The sequence below is a fragment of the Nipponia nippon genome, unplaced genomic scaffold (genome assembly GCF_047370975.1).
Source record: "Nipponia nippon isolate SJK-2023a ecotype South Korea unplaced genomic scaffold, ASM4737097v1 scaffold_1, whole genome shotgun sequence".
NCBI lineage: Eukaryota > Metazoa > Chordata > Aves > Pelecaniformes > Threskiornithidae > Nipponia > Nipponia nippon.
The window spans coordinates 101,888,633-101,914,625 of NW_028262290.1; the positions used below are offsets into that span (position 1 = coordinate 101,888,633).

At 40.3% G+C, this 25,993-nt stretch overlaps 1 protein-coding gene across 2 annotated transcripts; it reads right to left on the reverse strand.

Annotated features, from left to right (window-relative positions):
• Positions 1–65: 65 nt before the first annotated feature.
• On the reverse strand, positions 66–25,958 carry GPLD1 (glycosylphosphatidylinositol specific phospholipase D1). Of its 2 annotated transcripts, XM_087764844.1 has the most exons (25): positions 24,987–25,958; positions 22,084–22,139; positions 21,048–21,126; positions 17,762–17,859; positions 16,455–16,565; positions 16,136–16,184; positions 15,584–15,638; positions 14,500–14,607; positions 13,724–13,751; positions 13,497–13,636; positions 12,444–12,509; positions 11,757–11,880; positions 11,070–11,209; positions 9,694–9,880; positions 8,558–8,668; positions 7,462–7,536; positions 6,933–7,089; positions 4,782–4,923; positions 4,121–4,220; positions 3,934–4,027; positions 3,165–3,341; positions 2,686–2,843; positions 2,379–2,405; positions 2,235–2,285; positions 66–1,018 (listed from the first exon to the last, which is right to left on the reverse strand). In XM_087764844.1, exons 1-25 carry the CDS (start codon positions 25,081–25,083, stop codon positions 941–943), a joined length of 2,508 nt encoding a protein of 835 aa, XP_087620970.1. In that variant the 5' UTR covers positions 25,084–25,958; the 3' UTR covers positions 66–940. The 2 variants fall into 2 exon arrangements, with proteins under 2 accessions (XP_087620970.1, XP_087620978.1); XM_087764852.1 differs by lacking the exons at positions 22,084–22,139; positions 24,987–25,958 and adding an exon at positions 17,006–17,130 and having other exon boundaries at positions 21,048–21,065.
• Positions 25,959–25,993: the final 35 nt, after the last annotated feature.

The window sequence follows — 25,993 nt, forward strand, 5'->3', positions numbered from 1 at the left end:
AAGAGAGAGAAAATACATATACATGTGTGTCTGTGGACTAGTGTTGGTAATAATAGCATCACATCTTGCTGCTCAAGTTGTTTAATAGATAATTGATGCACACTCTGTTAAACCTGCATCATACAAAATTAGCATTAATTAGTTGAAGACAATACTGTTAACAATAAAAGCTGTTAACAATTCTAAGTTACCATGGTCATGGAATTTTACATGAAAACAAAGAGTGAGTAGTCTTGGCCATGACTGCAAAAGCAAAAGCATTTGCTAAAACTTAATCAGTCTTGCTTGCGCTTTCTTCCCTGGGAGATCCCAGCTGTTCTACACCTTGAACGCAGGCCTCAAGGCTTGCTAGAGACCGAAGCAGTCCTTTTGATTGGCACCCACCTTTCTGTCTGGCTTACAGCTGCCCCTCCTCTTGACAGCAACTTTTGATATCTTAGAAGCCCTGTCTATCACAGTGAACAAGGAACTGTAAATTATGTGCTATTTCCTGATTTTGTCAAGAAAATACTCAAATCTGATCAGTAAAGAAGGTGACCACTGAACATTCCTTATACTGTCGAATATTACTGCCAAAATCTAGCCTTCTGCTCATTTTAGCCTCTCAAAGGTTTTCAGATCAGCTTGCTTGTTCTAGGTTAAGTGATGCTACTGCTCACAACAGGATTAATTTGTGCTTTTACATGACTGACATAGTTTTGGTTGGTTTGTAAGTCAAACCACCATGAATGCTCATATTCCCCTTCACTTAAAAACAGTGACCATCCCTCCCTCCCTCAATACTGGCTATGACCCTATAGCTATCTGGGACATCTCTATCAAAAGTTTGCTGTCACGTGGTCTCTTGGGTTGTATGGGTTAAGGAAAGTATCACAGATACTACGGAGATTCTTCACTAAAAGACCAGCTGTGCCCTGGTCTGAAAGGCTACCATGAACTTTTAGAGCGAGTAGACAAAAAGCCTTCCACCAAGTCGAGCTTTTGCCGAACTTCTCTCTGCTGCCACGACAACTTCTTTCTGCAGAGACACAGAACAAAGGTTAGCAACACGCAACTGCAGGTGTACGATTGCCCTAAGCTCCCCTAATGGAAACCAGATTTTGTCCGTGTCATTAGTGTCGTACAGAAACGTGATGAGGAGAAACAAGAGAGCAACCCGCCTCATCAGAATAGCGGTTAACAAAACGATTTGTCAAACAGACTTTATTTCATTTGGGGAACTGGAAGAAGCTGGAACCAGTCAGATAAATCTTGCCAATATAAACTATTTCTCAGGGGTAAGATCAATAGAGATGAAGCTGGAGCGTGGACTGGGTTGGTGCCACAGCAAAGGAACGAAACTGCTTGGAGCACGGCCTCACTTGCACTCGTGAGGAAACCATCAGCGATGCCTTTGTTTCAGGTGTCGGATTATGCGCCCTAACCTAGTTCAGAAGCACTGACGTTTCCAGGTGTTTCTCCATTGCATGTTTTAACAGCAAGAAGTCAAACACCATTTGTTGAAGACCAGTCGCACACCTCGGCCTAGCGCTGAGGCTTTCTCAGTACTCACACAGGCAGAGTCAGCAGAACATTGGGCTCCCCTCAGCTGAACAAGCACTAAGTAACCTTCAAGCCGGAATAAAGGTTCCTCAGTGCATCACACAAACATACGGATTGACTTTTGGTAAAAATAATGGGCATCTGAGGGAACCAAAGAGAAACAGGTACACAAACACATCCAAAATGATTCAGGTAAGAAAGAACTGGGCCTCCCTGTGCTTGGAAATGCTTCACATACGAACAGCATTCACTGCAAGTGATAGCTAGGACAGCGAGCCTGTAAATATTGAATGAGAGGGGTGGTTCGGTGCCTGGCTTACCCCATAGCTGAGCATCCAGTTCGCATACAGGTTGGCATGAACAGGAAAGCCAGCTGGCACCTACACTTGATTTACCATGCAGCCCTTCTGCAAACTCCTAGGCAGTTTAGAGTTCAGGCCGTTTTAAAGTGATCTCTTTCAATTCAGGTGTCAGGTGCCAAAATTTTGACAACTCCATAGTTCATCCACTTATAAAATGGTTTTAATTATCAGTTCAGAGAGTGACTTAAATGAAAACTGAATTAACTATGTAAAGCACTTAAGGTTTCTGCAAATGAGTAAGATATAGATACATATGTGAGGTGTTGGCTATTGTATGCAAGTGAGGTAGAAAGATGTTACGAAGCAACCAATAACAGTAATTTTTCTCACCTTTCTTTCAGATTTCACAGTGATAATGGAACTCCCAAATCTTGACAGTTCCTGTAAAATAACATTGCTTGTTATAATGCTGTTAGTTTTTTTTAAAGTGGGACTTTTTTGTTTCTCTCAGTAGTTTGTTTTCTGGTTATTTACCTCAGGAGAAATCAGGACATACTGTGCCTGAAGAAGAAAAAAAAGGAGAAAATAAAAAGTCAGTGGAGAGAACCACACTAGGAGAGTAGAAGACCCGTGCAATAACCCTGGTTTCTATACAGCAAAGTAATTCAAGAACGAACAGGAGAAGCCAAATCACACAGATTCAGAAACATAAGTAACCTTCTGTTTTCTGAAACCAAGTCAGAATGCACCAGATGATATTTGCACTGGATGTCATTAATTAGCTGTCACTATGACCTCATGTCCTGATTTCACTTTTTTTCCACTTTTATTTTTTTCTTACCCAGTCCTCAGGACAGGGAGATATCCATGATTTGCAGTGGCCTGTCACATTCCCTGAGGATGCCTGCTTTCCGTTGTAAATGTAAACACGGCCAGCTGCCCCACCAAACAGTATTGTGATATCGTTAGTTCGCAGTGGGGATGTCACAATCATTTCATCTGCAAATATTACAAGGATGACATAACACATCAGAAGTGAAGTAATGCTAAACCAAAACACAAGAGAGTTGGCATTTACATACCTCTAGATGCCACAATTCCTATTAATGATGACAGATAAAATGTTTCAATTTCTAAGTTGCTTGGGATTTTAGAGATGCCTCCCCACAAGCCACAATAGAATACTTGTACAAGTCAATTGAGGAAGCAGACTGTATTTAGCACTTGTATGAATATGTAGGTGACCAGACTTCCCGTTGGCAAAAGTAAAACATTTGTTTGATGATTAAAAACCGCTGATCCAGATTCACTGAGTTTTACCTAGTCCATCATTATCCAAGTCACTTAAGTATATATCTCCTCCAAAGTGAGAAAAGCTCCTGTCCCCACTGAATGTGCTGAGCAAAGAAGGTTTGGTGCTGTCTGTCAGATCGTATACTAGAGCCAGTCCAGCTTGGTGCAGCACTGAGGATATAAATGAAACCCTAGACAGGCTATCTGGAAAAAAAAAAAAAAGAGGTAACAGAAGTTGAGCATCAGACATAGGAACTTAGGTTTAGTACTTGCAATACATTGACAGCAGATAATACTGGCATTACATAACATGGAAAAAATTAATATAATTTATGAATAACATCAAATATTATATGCCATTAACACTAATTAGCACAGAAACAATCTCCTAGCAATAGTAGAAGGGGAAAATGCATTCAAGTTAGAGTGCTACACTTTGACTTTCCTAATTCCTTATTACCTACTGCCAGAGTAAGGACAAAATATTGTGTTGTTTTAATTCCAAGAAATATGCAGTCTACTAGCAAATCACTTCTACATAAATAATGCAAAGCAATAATGCTGCTAAACTTATTTTAAGGAAGGAAAAAACCCATTGAAGTTGAGGCATAGGACAGAGGACTCTACAGGTAAGGCACTTATAGGTGATTACAGTGATTATTTATATTTTTCCTTTTTTTTTAAATTACATGGCAATTAAAAGGTTCCTTTTCTGACTTTTAATTTTGTATCCTCTGGCCATACAGAAACAAAAGTCCCAAAGCAGAAATGGTTTCCCAATTTCAGAAGGACATACCTGCAGTAGGTGCACCCACCACCAAAACTGTCCTTGTGATCCCAGCCACAGACATCACACCACTGGCCAGAGACAAACCCATCCTGCCCATTGCCTGTTAGATTTTCAAAAGACCTATGTAATTTCTACAGAACGTCACTTTATTTCAAATTAGTCATAAGGTCCCGTACTATAGAAGGAGCCCTACCTTGTCTCCAGTTACTGCAAACCAGACCGTTGTGCTTGGTGGGTTATACCCATACACCTTCCCAACGCTCTGTCTGACATCCGATGAGAAGGGATTGCAGCTTGAATTACAATGCAAAATATATTTGTATGTAACAACATATTTTTATACATTCATCTAGGATTGCTCCTCTTACCATATTTTCCTGTTTTCATTTGGAATAACAGTAGCTGCCAAATTCTAGAAATCTGTTGTAGTAATTCCCATGCTTGTTCTAACTAGTTACAAGACATTTAGGGCACAGACTTGGTCTGTCCATCCACTTCTTTATTACCCAATATATTTTTGTGTACGTTTTGCTTTTAAAAATGCCATCTCAAAGTAAGTGCTATCTATAGGATTATTTTAGGCATGCTTACCTGCTAGCATTTTTGTGCCCCTTCTCCCCCTCCCAAAGAAAACCCAACAAATTCTTAAGTGTCTCTAAATAACAAAGACCCTCTCTATAAAGGGTCTAAAGACACACCCCCCCTTCACGAGGAAGGATGAAGGCATAAAAATATTCTAAGCAGGACAAAGAGGAAACTTCCCGAAAAGCTGGAAGTCTAAGTTATTATAACTCTTAACCATTGTAGAAGCAGGGCAGAATGGAGGAGAGAGCAAGCTGTCATGTACAACACACCCAGCACAACCCTTCCACGTAGGGCTACCAATCAGCAGCAATGTTACGTTCTCCAGCTGGCAGCTGTCAAGGGAAAATCCAAACCAAGCATAGTTTTCTTCCCCCTTCACCATCCAGTTGGCATCCTCCACTGACAGAAGTCCTGACAGACCAGAAAAATACGAATTAAGTCTTGATGTACCCTGGCATAGAAAAATTTGTTAGCAATCCTCCACTGATTCATCCTATGACAACAAGTTTCTATAAGCAAAATTACACCATCCACGGTATGGCACCAGTTATTGCTAACTTCCCTTGCTCAGTCTGCAACTGTACTGGCTTTTATTCAGCACAGCCTGCTTCTAAATCCTTGCAATGGCCTACACAAAGTACATGAAAGCTATCAGTCAAGCCTGCCCTAAACTAGTGACTCCTTCTTAGGGATAGGACAGCATTGAAACTGTTTATCAGAACTTGTAATTCTTCAAGGGTTGTGGATGGAGGAGCTTCAAACAATTCTGGCTTTAATTCAAATAATTCATTCTGTGTTTTGGTTTTGCAAAAATGTCAGTCAGCAGTGTGTTGAAACCCATTTTCCTTGTGATTTCTAATTTTACATGAAGTAGAATAAGCTACAAAAATTAAGCGTTATTGGAAATCTCAATTACATGATTCTGACAAAGCTCTGAATACCTGCGTATCCTGTCCAACCCCTATTAACTTTATTTAGCTCCATATGTGGCCTTTCCTCCCTCATTCACAACAGTCCTCATCACCTGTACTCATTAGCTGTATTCACTGGTAGCATTCCTATTTAGCCACATGAAGAAGCATACAGAATGATAAAAATTCATCTTTTGAGGTACATTTGCCCATTTCCAAGGAAGACCAGTGAGTCTGCCTTGGTATCACCAATACACAGTTGAATCCACTCCTTTAGCAAGGCTTTCAACATCATTGTCTCCCACAGTGTTCTTGTATCCAAGCTTGGACACTGCAGTCTGGATGGGTGGACAATCAGATGGGAAAAACCTGGTTGAGATGATCATCTTCACAGGACAGCGGTTAGTGGCTTATGCTCTGAATGCCTGTGACAAGTGGAGTGCCTTCAGGGGTCTATCTTTAGACTCATCCTGTTAAAGACTTTCATAAATGATCTGCAGAAGGTAACAACGTGCCCTTTCATGAAGCTGGCAGATGTCAGGAGGCTGGGGGGGGGGGGGGGGGGCGCTATCACTTGAGGGCAGTGCTACCATTCAGAGGGACCCAGACAGGCTGGAGGAGCAGGCTGACAGGAACCTCACAAAATTCAGCGAGGACAAATGCAAAGCCCTGCCCCTGGGAAAGGAGACGCCCTGGCAGCGATACAGGCTGGGGACAGACCGGCTGGGGAGCAGCCGTGTGGAAAAGGTCCTGGAGATCCTGGTGGGCAGAGAACCGAGCGTGAGGCTGCAACAGCAGAGATGGCCAACATCATCCCAGGCTATATAAGCAGGAGCACGGCAAAGAGACTGAGAGAAGTGATTATTCCCCCTTTACTCCTCCCTAGGCTACACCTATAATACATTGTTCAGTTTTGGACCCCACAAAACAGGAAAGATGTTGATAAACTGGAGAAAATTTAGTAGAGGGCCCCCAGGATAGTTGGGGGCTGGAGCACTTGTGCTGTGAGCAGAGACTGAGGGACGGGGACTTATTCAGCTTGGAGAAAAGAAGGTTTCGAGTGGACCTAAAGGCAGCCTGCCAGTACCTATGAGGAGGTTAACAAAGAGATAGAGCCAGGCTCTTCCCAGTGTACTGGGGTACTTAAAGCCTTCTGTGCCTCTGACTTCACTATGCATGGAGGTGGGAGAACAAGAGATAAGGAGCATAAGATGAAACAAGAGAGGTTCATACTGGCTGTAACAAGACATTTTTCTTCCCTATGAGGATAGCCAAGAAGTGGAACAGCTGCCCAGAGTGGCTGTGCAATCTCTGTCGTTGGAGGTTCTTAAGACCTGACTGGATAAAGCCCTGAGCAATCTGGTCTGACTTCATACCTGTCCCCTTATTGAGTAGGAGGCTGGACTAGACACCGAGATCCCTTCGAACCTGAATTATCCCATGATTAATTAGGAACAAATGAACAGTCACATAAAATATGGGAGGATTAATTTACTCAATAAATATTACCTTGGTCACTCCTGTTGAAATAAGAGTAAAATGCAACCACAAATCCTCTCTGTTGCCCACCACCAGGTGCATAGGGAGAGCCCACAACCAGATCAGCATTTCCATCCCCATCAACATCAGCTGCCAGGAGGGACCAACCAAGATTACAGTAGGAATACTGCAATAAACAGTTTAAGCCTGAAATGGAACTGAAACCACCAATTCTGTAAAAAAATAAAGTTATTTGCTTCTGAAGAGCTAACTTCGCTTCTGATCAAATTGCCCTCCCATTTCCTGACTTCAATTTTGTTTTCTTTGCTTTATTTGGAGGGCTATGCATCTTTCTGCTCACCCTGCTGCCCCCCCTGCACTGGAGTCTTTCCCACATACAACCAACGCAGGCAAGCACCTGCTTGCACCATCCCCATGAGTCTAAATTCCCTTGCAATTAGAAGTTTGATTTTAATGTTCTTTTTTTAAGCCCACAAGTCCCTTTCCCTTTTATCTCACCTCCTGCTTGTGTAGCCCTGTGTTAGCCTGATCAATATACCTGACATGTTAGGGTAACGTTTGGTTGAGATGCCAAGCTTCTTCCCTCAGTGCCAAAATAGACATACACAGCACCCTAAACAGCAGGAAAAACAAATACAGCATGAGAGCATCTGCATGTCAGCACCAAGTATGAAATCCAAGACAAAGCACAGGCAGTGAAACAGTTCTGCAAGGGCTATTAAAACAAACACATTTTTCCTGTCGGAGCCTTCTCATAATACTGTCTTTTCCACCCCAAACCTAAGAATACCCATGCTGTAATGGGTACTGCTATAACCAGGCAACAAACTAGAGAAGTACAGAGAAGTACATTTTCATCATATTGTGGGTAAGGAGCAAGGACAGTATACTGTATATTACATTTGTTATACACACATTCAGGTGGCTCAAATTTTGTTAATTATTATTTAATGCAATGGTACGCAGTGCCAGGCACAACAGATGCATCCCATTTTCCAAGCTAGTGGGTCTACATAAAAGCATTTAAATTCCTATTTAGGCAGCTAAGTTAGTATCTGAAATTCTGAAAAGTTTTAAGCTTAATGGATGTGGTTTAAATCAAAACATTTCGCCTCTCAGTTTGTGTGGGCAAAAATACTCAGGGACCATTACATAGGCTCATCTGGTAGGCTGCAAGTCATTAAGCCTCTGCAACTTGATTATTTTAGCAAGTGTGTCTGTGTTCATATCACATTTTAGATATCATCTGTTGGCCTGTGACAGCAGATGACAAGGCTCACGGACCCATGAGGTCCGTTCCAGACTCTCTGTTCCTAAATAAAAAGGGTACACTTGTATTTCATGAACGGCTCCTTACGTTTCCAGCACATCAGTGCTGCAAAGCTGCAATCTGATTTGGATTGGATTGGATTGGATTTGGATTTCTAATGTCCAAAAAGAGAAATACAGATAGCTGTCATTGCTCTAGTCAAAGTATCCACAAAGGTTATAAACGTTTGTGTTTAAATTACAATGTCACTTTGAGCAACAACAGAAATTCTCTCTCTCATTCCGCTGTTCAAAAAAGATATGTATCAATAAAAATGTTCTGTTTGGAGGGAAAAAAAGCCAGTAAACCCATGTGTGTGACTTACTTTGTAAGTAAGAAACTGAGATCCCACAGAAGGTGCTCCAACTGCCAGATCTGGCACTCCATCCTCATTGAAGTCCAGGACTGCCAAGGCAGAACCAAATCTTCCTGAAGGCTAAAAGAAGAGGGGTTGCTCTCATGAAAATAACAGATGTTTTCAAGACAAAACCATCAAAACCTAATGCACATCTGCAGTCACAGCACAAGGAAGAACTGGAAACAGAGATGACAAAAACCTATCCTAATAATTCTTAAGATTTTCTTAGCGTTGCTGTTCTCCCAAGTAATAACTGTCACACTCGGAGTCAACTGTTCTGTTTGAGGATGTGGAGGTGTTAAAATATAAGATAACTCAACACAATATGGCACTGCTTTGTTATTTCCTCTTCTGAGCCTAGCGCACAACTGATGTTAAGCTTATGATCTTTCTTGTTAATAGCATTATAGCTGTGAACCACTAAAACACTCTAAGAAGACAGCAGCTGTTAATTCACAGTTTATAATCACATAAACAGATTAAAAGGAAATGTATCTCATCTCTCCATATTCTCTTCTTTGTGAATAAAGATATTTTCTACAGAGGATAATCTTTATTACTCAAAAAGATAATTTGATCCTGCTTCTTTGTTACAATCTCAGTCACTATCATGTCAAATCATAGTTTTCTCTTTTTTTTAAATAACGTCTACTCTTAGTAAAGACAAACAATGGTTTTGTGAGTAGTTACCAACTAATGAAAAAAATGTAGCTTCAAAGGAATTGAAGCTTATATTGAATTAATAATTTTAGATTAAAAAGGAAGGGAAAAATCACAATATTTTCTTAAATGCAGGGACACGAATGAGCTATATTTGTGACTTACAGAGACACTACCTCAGTTTTATTCAAGGGCAAATTATGTTCTAACACCCACTTATCTGGCACAGTAATAGAAGTGAACCTACAGATCACCATTGCTTTAATTGTTCCTGTGACTCAAGTAACGGTTCTTTTTCTTGAAAAGCATATGACATCCTTTTACCAGGAGGGACATTTCAGGAATAATCCTCATACATATTAATGATACTGTTGATCAGTCAAAATTTGCCACATTTTCAGGCAAAAAAATTTAAGTGACAAATATCTGACTTGACCCCTCACCTGATGACCCTGTAGTACTTGGTCAGCTTTCTCATCTAGATCCATGTCCTCTGGTGGCAAACCTGACTGGTTGCCATAGACCACATACACCCGTCCTATCTGAACACGGCCCAGCGTGCTGTATCCTGGTGCTCCAACCACCAGATCTTCATATCCGTCCTGGTTTAGGTCAGCTGAGATCATTGCCCTGTACAGTAAGGGAGTCAACAAAATCATAGCATTAGTTTCCAGACTACCACAACATTAGCAGAAAAATAATATTTTTACTTCTTTCAGGTAAACCAAGACCTGTCTTTCCCCACCTATTTTTGTAAAAATCCACTCAGCAATTTTCATATTATATAATTGATTTTTGTTTTCTTGAATTAAATAAAAACAGAGCCTTGAAGATTCATCTTCCATTAATGCAGCTGAGATCTGCAAGAACTGCTTTTTACTTACTGACACAAGGCACCTGAGAGCAATTGGAGCAAGGAACATGAAAAAGGGCTGCTTGCATATGACACAATACAAAAGATGAAATTAAGTATCTTTTTAACTGAACCTCTGATTTAATCAATGGACTTAACAGTAGATGATAAGCAAAGGGATCACAGGTCTCAGTAACATGTTGGAGTTTAGAAAGGGAACATGGAGAGAAAAGAACTAACTACTGTTCATTTGGCTGGTGTGAAGTAAACTAAGAATTAAATCTTCAATATTTGAGTCAGAAGAAATAAAGCAAGATGAGCAACACTGCAAATTTATTTCATTACTCTTCCCTGTTGCAGGTAAAGCTAGAATCTCTCTGGCAAGGAGAGTGAATATGCCTCTTTCTGTGTCCTGAATCTATCTTTGAACTCCCTACTAGTGTTTCCAAGAACATTCCCTAGGTACCATCAGGGATCAATTAGGCACAGACAATTAATTCTGCACAGACATCAACCAATAGCCAAAAAAGGGTAACAATGTTCCTATACTGTTCAGAACTAGAGCCGATGTTGGTTCTAATTTTGGTTTCTTCTGTTCTGAGCTTGATCACACACAGAGCATTGAGCTCCTTCACTAAGGAGAAGATGTAAAAAAATGACAAGACAACCCTTTCAAAGAAAGAGGTTATCTGACTAGAATTCACATCCGAATGGAAATTTTGCTCTTGATACAGTTTTATTCAGTACCAACACAAAGAAGCTTATGCTAACATCTGAAAGAAAGGTCTTGTGCGTTAATTTTCTTATTCTGGCCAGTCAATATAAGCCATTCAGCCAGATTTGTACCACTAATTGATTTGGACTGTCACCTTTAAAGAGTATCCAAAGAATAAACATAAATATTTTGGCAGGTACTCAAAATTTTCAAAAATTAAGAGGGAGGTGTGAAGAAAAAAAACTACCAACCATCCAAGTCTAGCATAGGGTGAAGTCAGAAAATATGAAGCTGCTGGCTTGGAGATGTACTTAGAAGATTTTTGACGTGTAGCTGCTAACGCTCTCCAGACATTGGTTGCAAAAGCACGGTTTATCAAGTGGAGGGAATTCTGAAATAAAAATAATAAAGAGACACAAGAATAGTTAAAACACAGGCTGAAACTCTAGAGCATTATGGAACACCTCAAAACCAAGTCACCAACAGTGGAAATCACCACACTGATCTAAGTGGACCCTGGCTCAGGTCATAAGCACCGTTATAGAAAGAGATACAAATCTGTATGCTCTAAATGGAGCAATGCTAACTGTTCACTGCTATGCTTTTTTGGGACTTCTTTAACCCCAAAAAGTGATCATATGATTCTCTAAGATGTAAATACTAAAGTGTAAGTACTAAAGATACATTTTGCCATTTTTGGCACTGCAAGATGTGTTCTAACGTCACTATACAATAAGCAAAGCGTAAAAATTGAATATTTACCATGTACATATAAATATATAGATTAACAATGGCTGCTGGAATCTCCATGAAGTGAAGTCACAGGCTACTGTTAACATCCAGAGACCCTGCTCCAACACGTAGCATCTTAGACAGAAATTGAAACAACTTTATACAGAGCTGAATTTTACCTGACACGTCTGTCACTTCTCACTTACTGTTGCCCAAGATTGTATGTTGAAGTGAACTCCTCTCTCGGTATAATTTATATTCTTTTCAAGTGTTTTTGTAAGCAAAGAAGCTGTATTCTTGTCACGTTCATTTTTTGTTTGTTTGTTTCTGCTAAAATGAAGAAAGCAACAATAACAATTAATGTAACTGAATTCATGACTTGAGTATTTTATGACAAAGCCAGGAGAAGCAATCATCTTGCATGCAATCAGGTGGCCATTTCTCCCATATATAAAAGGGAGTTCTTAAGAGATACCAGTTACGCTGGTTTCTCTTGAGATGTTTGCTAGAGGAATGCATACACTTGTGATCTGAACAGCTGAGTTGCATATTTCTGTACATAAATCACAAGAGAATTTAGCTATTGTAAGGGTAAACATGAATCAGCAGTTTCATGATTAGCAGAACAAAGAGTGACAACCAAATAAAGTATGAATTCTTAACACTTCAAGTGCTAGGTAAGAATTCTTGTCCTTAGGGTGGAAGGTAAAAGTCTCCCCTAGGTTCTGCACAGTTCCCCTATACAAAGCTTATTTATTCATGTTAAGAGAATCTCAGATTCACACACAAAAAGATATAGCAAAAGATCTCTAATTTTCAGTAGCTCACTGTCCACATTAGTGGAGGACTCTCCTTTCATCAGTCAATCTTTGAACCTTCAGAGCTATACTTACACATAGGTGTCCTTGTGCTCCCTTGTGCAGTTTATAAACAGAGGGTTCTCAGGCAGGAAGCAGCCACTAAAGAAATATGCAGAAGGAATTTTAAACATTTTCCCATAATGGAAGTGAAACTAAAAATACAACTTTTATCCTTACTGATTCGTCTGTTAGAAGTCATCAGTTTTCTCAAGAAACCTTGCTTATGCAAAATTGGAGCATCATTATAATCCTGAGAAACCCCTTTGATATTTATTTTAATGACCTTGATTAGGTCATTATAAAGACATCTTACAAGTCTTTATATAGCTCTTAAAGGAAACTTATTGTAACATGTCCTGCTAATTTAATAATCTAAAGCACTTTTAATGAAAGTGCCATTCTGGAACAAAGACCACAACAGATTATGCCATACTGTATTTCAAACATCATTTCCCAAAATAGCTGCAGTGATATTTTCCATATAAATGGATGAATTAATTGCCACTGTTGGTCTTACTAAGTTATTTACAGTACAGTTACACTTGCAACAGAGCAGTACAGGGCCAGAACTTCTATAAAAAATACGATATTCTGAGTACAAGCCTGAGCTTCCAACACTAGAATATATACTCTTAGTCTTTCTAATCCTATCTGTCTTCAGTGTCTGAAGGCAACATCTGCCCTCCCCTTGGAAGGGACATCTTTTGCTGGCTGATGACAGCAGCCAGAAGGTGCCGCCACAGCTCAGACTGCCAGGCCAGGCAGAACCTCAGGGCATGGCTATGCAACGTTTAAGCTGGCCCTTGAGTACATCTTACAGAACGCCCCAAATTTTCCCTGTCGCGTATCAGCTGGGCACGCCAGAGCCTGGCCTGGGGAAAGGACTGTGAAGATGTAACAAATGTGAACTCAAGGCCTGTGTAATTCTGTGCACTCAGGTAAAAAACAGCCACAGAAATCCCTTTGTCCAAGTGAGGATTTAAAGCTCAGCACCTCTTCTAGGAAAGAACCTGCCTTCAGAAGAACAATTAAATGGGTGTCAGAACTTGACTACTGCATTTTATATTGCAGGAAACACAGCTATACCTGGTTCCATTATCCAGCATATGGCTTGTCAGCTCAAAAATATTGTTTGTCCAGAACGCCATGTCATCCACTCCTCCGAGGAAATACTCGTGGAACTTCTCCACCAGAAATGGAGATTTGCTAGCATATGTTGGAAAAAGCTAAGAGACAAGCAACATACTTAGTAAGATGGATTACATTGTCTTCATGCTATATGTTCATTTTCATAAAGAAACCAGAAGACCAACCTTGGCAACAGCAAGCCTTTCTCCATGTCTGAAAAAAAAATAATCTTCAGAAATAAATTTGCTTCATTTAACAATATTTAACTATTTAAACAGTTCTTTTCAAGGCTTCTGTATGGTAAATACTATGCAAGTCATTACATTTCCTTGTTGGCTGTTAATATACTTTTAAAAGCTGTGATGTGAGAAGTAATGATCTTAACTTTATTGCTGCCCTGAATTTGGAGGCACGCACAGTGTTTGTAAATGCTGCATGACTATTGATAATTAACTGAAATAAAGGATACAGCTAGGCTGTTTAGGACGTTCAAAAGCCAGATATCAAAAGCCTCTTCTTGCCAGATATCAAAAGTCTCTTCTGAATTATTCTTGGAATTTAAAGGATCTACATAAAGTGTAGGTAAGCCATATACTTAGGTATGTATACTACTCCTTCAGTACATGAAAATTATATGGCTAACATGCCAGAATGCAATGGTACTTAAAGACACAGCTGTTTTCACATAAACAGGTATAAATACATTAAATGCATAAACGTGTTAAATAGCTAAGATGCTGAATCTGTGGTGTAATAATGAATTCAACAGTTATGAAGCAGTCCAAATTTGTATTCTAGCCACTAAAAAAATTCAGGTGTTTCATGATTTTGGGGTCTACTAAGGAGTCTATATTGCTGTCCTCAATGCATAAATTTCTGAGCTAGCATTTCAAATAGGATTATCATCATTTTCCTACATATGTTTCACTTATGAAAACCCAGACAAAGCTATTCAACTTACAGTTCAAGATACAGCAGGTAAGTACAGTCAGTAATTGTGCTTTCAGTTATGATCTCTCTTCCATAAAACTCCTTATAGATAGCTGCTAGGTCTTTGACAGGTACATACCTAAAAACAAGACGAAAGTATTATAACAAGAGTTTTTCCACATCACCTGATAAAAGATTACAGTTTCTGTAATAACAACAGCCTGCTTTAAAATGTTCTAAATTTCAAAGTACTACAGAAGGTCACTAATATTTACAAATGCCAGAAAGACCAGGATTGCAGGTGCAGTTACTCTCTGCACAACACTCTCCTCCTGTTTAGCTTCAGACTCAGAAACCCACAGAACCATGCCCCTATGGCTACTGCTGGTAGTTCCACGCTCCCTACACTGATTCCCTGGCTTGGTGATCACATAATCTTGGAGGACATCCTCCAGCTCTCTGCTGTGCCAAATTTACCCCTAGCCAAATAGACATTTCCCACAGCTGTGCCACAGTTTCATTAATGAACTGTGCCTTCTACACCTAGATGAACTACATCCTACTTAAACAAAACAACTCAAATGACCTACTTTATCAGCAGAAAGAGGCATGTGAGCTTTTTTATTTCAGTTAAAAACTGTGAGAAAAAGAATTGTGCATATCTAAAACTGCTGCTTCTTTTTATGCTTTTAAAACCTGTGTGAATTCCACAGCATCTATAACCATTAACATCCTCAACTTCCAAAACTTTAAATGGAAATCTAAGTGAGATTTATTTAACTGAGTTATTTAACTAATTGCTAGGACATTCGAGCAAACCTTTTTCACTGATTATTTTACACATAATCACTTATAATTCCCTTCAGAGATAAATAATTTAATCTTTCTTGCTGTGTTCCTATATGTAAAACTCTTTTTTCTTCTGTCCTTCCAGTTTTTCGTGTCAGGGAACAGTTAATATTCATATAAGGAATACCAAACTCAGAAAAATTCCAATAGCCAAAAGAGTTTCTTTTTTCAAAGAAAGATAAAGAAGGACAGCATTTTGTTAAAACACAGTGAGTGTACAGAGTAAGCAGAAATAACTGTTAAAGAAGGTAACCTCATTATCTTACCAATTTGATGCCAGATAACTGAAGTCCAGCTCAAACTGACTCAGTACATCTCCTCCTGCAGATGGAAGAATGAAAAAAAACCACAAAGCCAACAAACCAAACCCGTTAAGTATCTATCATGGATAACAGTGCAGATGAAGCTATGTATGAAGCTATCTATGTTTATATGGTAGATCCTCCAGCTGTATATTTAGAACACATAAATGGTTCACCTGAAAGTATGCTGCATATTTGATACTTCCAGAGAATAAGAATAATGTAAAATTTAAAATCACAGTAGTGACTCCATTTAAACTTTAGCATCCTTCAGCCTGTGTTTTCGCTTTAATACGAGTGTCCATATGCCCTATCACATCTCCTGAAACATGGAGCCTGAGGACAGGGATAGCAGGGCTTTGCAAACCATAGGGGAAGAGTGAGAATATGGTGTCCATATGACTCATTCTTGGCTCCTGCATTGCACAGGGTAAGAGCCAGCATCACCTACTGTGGTTTTGAAGGGGACTAGGTATTCCAATAGAAGGATCTATGATCAGCAAACAGAAACATTACCAAAATCGCCAACATTGTGAGCTTCTGAGTATGAACCATGAAAATCAATCTGGAGAAAAACAAGAGAACTGTCTGTTTATTTTACTCATCCTTCCATACAAACATATGAACAGAAACAAATTGTCCAAGCAGCCCTGAAGTTTACAGGTCCCAAACCTGTCCAACTTTGTTCTTATGGAGTTTGTGACATTATGTCTCTCTGAAAATCTTCCTGAAACAGGGCTCCAGTTTTTCTCTCCCCTCCCCACCAGAGTCCAAAGCTAAACTATCAATTCCAATAAATCCACTTATATCAATAAATATAAAAATACAGGCTTACTTCTCCCATGGCCTTTAGAAATCCTTGGTCGATGCCCAGGCTATGCCAGCTAACATCTGCCACCATATGTGAGGCAATTCCAAACAGGAAAGCCACCAGCTTCTCTGTAGCCTACACAACAACAGTTCACTTGTAGTAATGTCAATAATTTTACTCCTGTCTTTAAGAAGAGGCAAGCATTTTATGTTAGCGCATTATACAAGAATATAGGTGAGAAACTCTTACAACCCAAGAACTTAGCATGACAAAGTGCTGAGCACTCATTCCTTGATGCTGGAGTCACTTTTTGTGACTTGAGAAGCTTTAAGCACTTCGTACAGTCCAAGGCTACAGAATTACATGGTTGATGTCAGGACAACTTGTGTACTTCAAGTCTGATGTGTACTAAAGTGTTTTTCTGGACTGAGGACAAACACTTCCACTTCCAAGGAGCGAACCCTTTCTGCTACCATGGGTGTTGGGCATACACACAGAGGAGAGAAAGACATTCCTGTGCAAGTGTTGTTCACTGTAAAAGTACCTGATTAAAGCCCAGGTATGAAATTACTCACCTTATTCCTACAAACAGAAAAGTTATTTGGAATAAATTTATCAGCAACAGAAATTTCGTTTCTCCAGAACAGACTTCTCTGCATTGAATCACTGTAAGTTCCAGAGGTCTTTTAAAAATCTGTAACTGAATCACAGTTTTTCATGAATTTATACTTCCCAAGGGTTAATAATTCACAAGATCAGTATCACCAATGGCCAGTCAAAAGGCAGGCAGGCTTGCTTAGGTTTTAAAGAGTGCACCCTCTCAAGTGCTGCTCCACCTGTATGACTCTCCTGAGCAGAGAGAGAATGGCAAATTCTCCAGTAAGGAAAAGAAAACAATATGACCTTTAAAATCATTCTCAATTTGACAACTTGTTTTTCCTTTCCTCCTATGTGGCTCATATACCATAAACAAAAGCAAATCAGGACTAAGTCCAAGATTTCACAAGTAAGAATTCTAAAAGACACATGGTTTTCAAGTGGCAAACACTCAACCAGATCTGATGATAATGCAAGACCACCAATCACATTTGAAAGTTTTGACCTATGAAATATATCATGAGCACCAGACCACATTGGAGATAACTGATATGGATACCATAACTTTTTTGTCTGGTAAAGACGAAAATAGGATTTCAAATTTTCCTATATCAGCAGAGACTTTAATTTAAAAATGTGTATTTTTTCAACACTTCCCAAAGGATGAAATTGCAACAAGTGAAGGTCAAGAAAATGGTATAAAGCAAAGTCAAAAGTTAAAGAAATTTTCTTACCTCTTCCCAAGGCTGAGGATAATTCCTTCTGATGTAGTGAATGCTTGTACTGAGAAATGGTGACCAGTGAGTGTCTTCAGACACATCATGGAATACTCCTATTGCAATAAAATTATTGCAATATATATATTAAATAAATACATTGTATTTGATAAATATATTGTACTTGATTTTCTCTTTGGGGAAAAAGGAAGGAGGGAAGGAAGGAGGGAAGGAAGGAGGGAAGGAGAAAGAAGAAAGAAAGAAGAAAGAAAGAAGGAAGAAAGAAGGAAGAAAGAAGGGAGAAAGAAGGGAGAAAGAAGGGAGAAAGAAGGGAGAAAGAAGGGAGAAAGAAGGGAGAAAGAAGGGAGAAAGAAGGGAGAAAGAAGGGAGAAAGAAGGGAGAAAGAAGGGAGAAAGAAGGGAGAAAGAAGGGAGAAAGAAGGGAGAAAGAAGGGAGAAAGAAAGGAGAAAGAAAGGAGAAAGAAAGGAGAAAGAAAGGAGAAAGAAAGGAGAAAGAAAGGAGAAAGAAAGGAGAAAGAAAGGAGAAAGAAAGGAGAAAGAAAGGAGAAAGAAAGGAGAAAGAAAGGAGAAAGAAAGGAGAAGAACAAAAAAGGAAAAAAAAATAAAGGAAAAAAATAAAAACGTTTTCTCCATTAAAAAAACATAGACTTTTGTTCAATTTCGTAGTGTACATTTTGCAATCCACTTATATGAGAAGAGCCAAATGACATTATTTTTATGATTTATTCTGTCAAAAGAGACACTAGATTTACCTCCCCTGATTTTGGTTTGAAGTATCTGAAAATTTTGTGCCTGCTCCCTTTCTTTGTGCCTGTGAGTAGGTACAGTACAATGAAAAACTGCCTCCCAAGTGGAGAGAATAAAGACAGCTGCCAGAGAAGCTGTTGACTAAATGAATGCATCAAATTGTATGGCAGAAAAGCCGATGGGCATAGCAGCCAACTCAAAATATCATGCTATGGGACAGGTAGCAGTCTCCACAGGGCAGAGGAGGGCTACGTCATCCTCATCACCATCATTTTCAACAGAATGGTAAACTTGCCAAGATACAGTCAGTGTAGAAGCAGAAGAGGGGCAGAGGAAAGCAGGGAAAATCAGGTTTTCCTTTGAAGCATCAACTACTGCTCTCACTCAGATTTATGCAAAAGAGATTATGTAGGATCTAACAATGACCTTGCCTAAAAATTTCTGTGTACCCACATAAAGCTGAGGGCAAAGTGATGCTGACGTGATGAGTCTAAGCAGCACAATATTAAATTCTCTACGGGGGAAGAAGGTAGGCAGAAGACAGATTGTCCGGACCATCAATACACTTGGGGGAAGAGTATGTTTGTTCAGACAGAACTGTGAAACTGGAGAAGATTAAGGTATATTAAATGCTGAAACTGAGAGAGCAGACCTTGTGGGTGATTCAGTCACCTCCTGGTCTCTTGACATTTTACAGTTCACCTGAACTAGATAACATAAGGATGGGATTTGTTAGACCAAAATTAAACATTCACGGAGTAGACTTCTACATCCAAGTTTGTCTCCTGCCTGGAAAGGCAGTCTGGATGGCTTTGTTCTTGATCTAGAGGCACATAGTTAAAACAGCTCAGATCTGTAGAGGTACCTATTTCTTCCACATTGACTAAGGAGACTGCTGACAAATGGCCCAAGTATAAAACAAGGCAAGATGGACCCCAACTTCAGTGCAGGAATGTGGGCTGGAGGCTGCGGATAGAGAGACTCTGATCACTGACCCGGTATAAGGCAGAAGTCAAAACTGTTAGAAGGGAAAGACGAGGCAGATAGAAATAACTACGTTAAGGTAGGAATTGAAGAAATCCCAGGAGAACATCAGTCCTGAAAACAAGGCAAGCGAGACTGAAGTTTGGGACAAGATGTTAGCAGAGCCAGGCAAAAGACCAGGAACAGTGACCTGGTGAGTGACAGGAGACAAAACCAGTATTAAATGCCAGAGCAGAGGGGCAACCTGGATGTGAACTGAGCAGCATGACATAACAGCAGAGAAGATCTCCCATTAGGCAATCTGGGTTGGGCAATCTGCCTATAAGGATATAAACTAAGCAGCCTTGTAGTTGGCATAAACAACAGTCAGCGTCAACAACCTATGACTGAGAAACAATGAGAAGTCTAGCAGCCACTGTGTGATCTAAGACTCTAAGTAGAGCAGGCGATGAGAAAAGATGGGGAAAGTGTCCTTGGAAAGACAAACAAGGATTTTGTAGCTTGAGGCAGGAAAAACAAATACTGAGATAAGTGGAGGCACTGGCACTCAGCTGAAAAACATGTAAAAGATGAGGCAAACCAAACAAAGATCCTAAGAACACTTTGAATTTAACGGATCTGAATTTGCATGACCCACTAAAATAAACCCACTAAAATAAACCTCCCATACTTTAGACTTTCAGTAAGATCTCAACAATCAATTGGCCAGATATCCTCACACAAACTACATATCACTGCCTTGTCTCTGGTATCTGCCTAAACATCCTAATAGCTTGTTTGCTGGAGGACAGGCTGCCTTTGTCCCATTTGCTAATTGCTCACTATCCAGATTTAGCACTTTAGTAGAAAATATCCTGGAGCAAGCCCTAGCTGGCTGTTTTATAGCTCTGGTGTTGCTGCAGAAGCTGATTATGATCAAGAGGTGACCTACCAGAGTTGAAAAATCAGGGGGCCAGCTGCAAGTCAAGACATACTCTTTACAGCCATTGCAACATTAATTTCAAACAAGTAAAGGCAAAAGACAGCAGTCTGGAAAGAAAGGCTTTAAACTGGGATGTTACGCTTCCTCCCTCCCCAGGAAGTCCTGCACTATTTTGTTTTTGTGAGCTTTTTATATTCTTCTATCATCTTGGTGACTGATCTGATAGAAACTAATACTTTCTAATATAGAAATTAACCCTAGGCTTTCCCTAAGACTTAGGAAAAAAGATCAAAAAGATCATTTTGTCCTCTCAGTTTCTCCCCAAGACAGTAGTCAGTCATCTGACCTAATTTAGTCAAACAGCATCCTTCTATCAAATTGCTCTACATATTAAATAGTTAAATTTACCCAAAAGTTACTTTCTTAAAACATTTTCAAATGTATCATTTCTTATATAGTTCTACAAAAAGGCTCAAAATACTAACAAAAATGGTGGATGTTTTTGCAGGCAGGTATTTTTGGCCATACTTCATTTCTTTCAACATAACTATTTTCAACCCTACTAAATTCTGTAGGATTTTCACATAAAAATACAGTTGTTACAATATTGGACTTAAAAAGCTTTTCTTACCACTTTTGCAGATTGAAGGATAAAAGGCATCAGGATAAATGCTCCCAGCCTGAAATGCATCTTGGTGGTTTAGTAATAACTGGGAAAAAGATGGGGAAAAAAGTAATCAGAATGCTATTGCACAGCACAAAACCACAGTTCACTGCCAATACTGAAGATAAAATTTAAATATCTTGCAAGATATAATTATTTCAGTGTTGTCACCATCCCTCACCATCCCGCCCTGCTCCCCCCCTTGCCAAAATACTTGTAAGCAAAACTAAACCAATCAGTATGCACTGTAATTTGAAAGGCTATTTAGGAAAGCACTCATATGATCTAATTTCGGTACTGGTGAATTCACTTTCTGAAGGTGCCCTCCTCCTCTTGGACTAGACACAAAGCCTGGTCTGCTGTCTTCCATCCTCTGAATCACAGCATAGCTGTCTACAGCAGACAATGTGAATACTTCCCTTGAGTGATCTCCTACTTTGATAAAAGATCAAATTATAGAAAAAGGTCGTCTTTATGTTGTGCTAAAGGATATTAAAAATGTTTTAAACACAAAAACCATATGTGTTTTGTTCATGTGTTTATGAAAACTGTCCGCACGCTTACAGTGCTCTGCTAGATACAGCCCATGAAAGAAAAAGCTATTTGCACCAATCAGAAATTGGTTAAATTATATATGTGGTGGACTACATTCAAAACCTTGCTGTCATTTTGCTGTCCTTATGTTTACTAAATCTCCTTTCCAAAAGTCCTCTACTGATTCTTCTAAGACAACTGCCCATGGAGTGTATGACTTAAAGATGATGGGGAAAAATGCAAGAAACCACACACAGTATATACACACTATTATAATTACTACATATTTGCAATAGTATTCAGGAGGAGTCAAACGATTTTCAACAAAACAAGGTAAAAATACAGTCTAGGCACAATAGTTACACACATATTACTGAGAATAAATAATAAAGAAAGGAAAGGCAAGAAAAGAGACAGAAAAACATTCAGAAGAAAGGCATGCACAATTCAGCAATAATATGTTTCCTACCTGTCTATAATTAATATTCCCTTCGCGCTTAGTGAAAAATTCCAGAGCTCTATGTGCTGAAAAACAACATATTGAAGTATTGATTTATAGGTACTGTGGCCAGGCCCATGTTTTGTTAGAAGCATTATCAAAAGCAGAATACATCGCATCATCATACCCAAACCAAGCGGCAGAGGTGCATGAAACATGACTTCTCAGAAAACGCCATGCGCGTGAGAGGGTGTGTTTTCTCACCTAGGGAGCTAATAAGGAAACGCTGCTTCTGTGGCACATCTGGACACTGAAGTCTTATCAGTCTCTCTCTAGCCCCCAGCTCCCGAGCTGACCAACAAAACCGAAAGTGCTTAATCGCAGGGAAAAGGAACTCCCCGTGTCCAGAATTGAGCTACAGCAGTGAACTGACACCGATCGCACCCAGCACACACAGAGTACGGATCATAAAAGTCTAGCCGTAAAGGACCCAGGTGAATTGTATTTCAGTTTCACTGTTGCCCTTAATATTGAAAAAGGTACCTCAGGAATCAACACAGATGTTTAACAGGTTGATTAATTTTTAACATGTATGAAACCCAACAAAAATCTAAAGTCAGCAAGATAAAGCATACTATTTATTCACTGAATAGGCAGACATTCTCGCTGCCAAAATATTTATTAAGCAAGCGTAACAAGAGAACAAAACAAACTGACATCACTTTTCTTTAATGAAGTCTCCTTCTAATTAATGTTAGACCCCCAGGGACAATCTATTAACACTCTTCTAAAAATACCCAACATTGCCTCTGAAATTATTCAGTTGAAACTGCATGCATAGGTTATTGTCTTGCCTTCCCACACAAAGCTTTACTCCTCACTTAAAGCTATTTACAAACTAAGACTGATCAAGATAACCCAGAACATGCTGAATTGAATTTGGTCCTTACCAGATAAATCACACCACAAAAAAACCCCACACTCATTCTGGAATAAGATCTAGACAAAACTGTGTGGGTTTGAATGATCATTAACTTTGAATTTTACCCACTTATCTAAACCATCCTTACACAAATATGCTAAGATACCTTAAGAACCAATCTTGCACCAAAACAGGAATAACTTAGAAATAATAATTAAAAAGCCTATCATTTTAAGGCTCAGTCATTTCAACACACATCTCTGGTTCCAGCGCGGGAGACTCTCAGTTTGGCAGTTTGCTTTTCCTGTCTCCTGTCCCCCCCCGACTTCTCTCACTACTCCTGTGGGCCCAGGTCACAGGAGTTCACCTTGACAGTGAATTTCATGATGGATCACCCCAGTTCCACAGAGCCCCGTGGGTCAGACGGGAGCCCTGGCGGGGGAAGAGCCTCCCCGCTCAGACCTGCCTCCAGCAACAAGGCCGTGGCAAGTAGGACACAGTGCGGCTCTGCCGAGCACACCGAACATGATCAACATTTTGAACAGGCAGAGCTTTTCACCGTTTTAAAAGTACTTTCAGAAGTCTGCCCAGGATAGACTTTGGTGCTGGTTTTGAGTCGGAGGAGTTCCTTTCTACAGGTCTCCCCCCGCCCCCCCATAATACTCAGTGTTCGGATTTGGCAATAACTTTCAGTATCTTATCATCGTGGACTTTTATTTGCACATTAATAAAAGCACTGATTTTAGCAACATCAGAGCGGAGCCCAGTTTAATGTCATTTTCAGATAAATGGACAAAATTTGTTGTAAACTATGACCCAACAGTTCAGCGTACACACTACTCCTCAGACAACCGTGACCTTTAAATCATATAAATGCAGGTTTTCTGCAACATGCTTCCTTGATTAGAAAAAAATGACTGCTTTGGAACAGATCCATAAGCTCTTGTTTCTATTCGTAGATTCCTTGCAAATATACTCTATTCTGCCAAATCTGTTATTTCAAGTTTTCAGAAGTTCATACTCAGTAATTAGAGCCCCGAGCTTGCAAAGATGTATGCGCTTGCCTAACCTCGGGCAGTGTGACTTCTCCTACTGATTACTGTGGGTTTCTTGACATATCATTAGGAAAAGCGAATGGTTGCAGGATGCTGACCAAGGGCCTTTAACTTGTTCGAAGTTGCATGTATTCAGTACTTAAAGTCTGAAAAAATTACCTGAATAGAGACAACATCATATGTTTTACTATCTGTTTGAGCAACGGATTTAGAATCAGAAACAGAAGAACAAACAAAACTGTCCATTTATTATGAGTAAACATTTCAGAATAACCTCACACTACTCATGAGTGTTCTTGCAAGAACTACAGCAGAAACCAGATTTTAAAAATAACACATGCAAACAAGAAATTAAAACCAGAAATATATCCCCACTTTGATGTCCACTCAGTTCTCTCCTTCATTCTCTACAAATCTAGGCTGTTCAGGCTACAGATAGCAACCTACCAGAAAGAGACACAGAACAAAATTTTCATTTTGTTAGTCACATATACAAACACATTACAGCATTTTATCCATTTTATGCAGGTATGGCAAAATTAAGACATGGTGATTTGCAAACAGAGCTACCACAAATGATCTGTGTTATTCTCTAGTTTAAATATAACAATCCCGTAAACTGCGTAAAGTATTCCTCTTCTTTCTCCAAACCAAACCCTGTCTGCCTGAGACTCACAGACACAAACATTCCAGTTACATAATGCCTGTGTTTTAGAAGACGGAAAAATACGCAACCAAACCCATTCAAGTATTTTGCTTTATAAAACCAGTAAAGTTTCAAACTCCGAAACCAAACTACTCATCTATCCTATGTGTTATTCACATTTTTTTTAAATTACGTAGAGTGCTCATTACTTTAACACTGTTTCTTCCCTCTGCTTTCCAGCCGAATCTGAATTTACTTCTCTTCCCAAGCAACTCAAAAGACACAAAAATTCATTCTGAACATGTCTTACCTATTTCAACATGTGTTGAAATTCCACTTGGGGTACATCTTTGACAGAAATGGTATAGCATAACCAGCAAAACAGACCAAATCTTCAAACCAGCCATGATGCTGGCTCGAACTGTGATTTTCAGAAGGCTGGAGCAGTAGCACTGTGACCTTTGAAATGTAGGTTACGGAGCATGCCTTTTCTTTCAGGCATATTGCTGACACAGCAAGTAAACGACTGCCGTATTTGAACGGCTCTTTTACACCAATGCTTTCTTTACCTCAAATAAAGTAATTTATAAAAAAAGACATAACCTATAGGTGTTCTCCCCTCTTGCATTCTGTAGTATCCCTGGGGTCTGGGCGGTGTAACTGCCATCCCTGCGCAGCAGCAGTGAGGTCTGCTAACATACAAAAAGGGCGGCAGAGGAGAGCGTCCTCCCGCAGTCCGTCTAGCTCGTGGTGCACCTGCCTTACAACAGCTACGTCGGATTTCACAAAAAACTAGAGCCGATTGCCAAAGCGGTATGAGTAGAAACACACTAGCTCCTGCGCCGTGGGCAATGCGGATTCATAAGCTTCGGCGAGCTGAGCGGCCGCTGCGCACGTACGTTTGGGTCTCAGGACCCAGACGGAGAGGCGAGCTGACGCACTGGGGGAAAGCATGGGAGCCCTCCTGCCACACGCACCGCTGTCAGCTTCTGCCCGACTGCGCAGGCCGGGCGCCGGGCAGGGGCCGCGCACGGCCCCTCCGGCCAGGCGCCGACCGCGGCCGCCCCGGGACCCGGAGGCGAGGGCCGCCGGCCCAGTGCGACCACCGCCTCCCGCGGGCCGGCGCCCCCGGGGCCAAGCCATCAAGCACAAGTCCCCCCTCTCCCTCGGGAGCGGGGTCTCGCTGGGGCTGGGGAAAGCAGAAGCCACCGACCGAGCTCCCCCCGCCCCTGCAGGGGCAGACCAAGCCCCTCCGCCCGGCTGCCCACCGGCCCGCCCGCCGCCGCGCCCCGGCGAGCGGTCGCTTCCGGCCCGGCC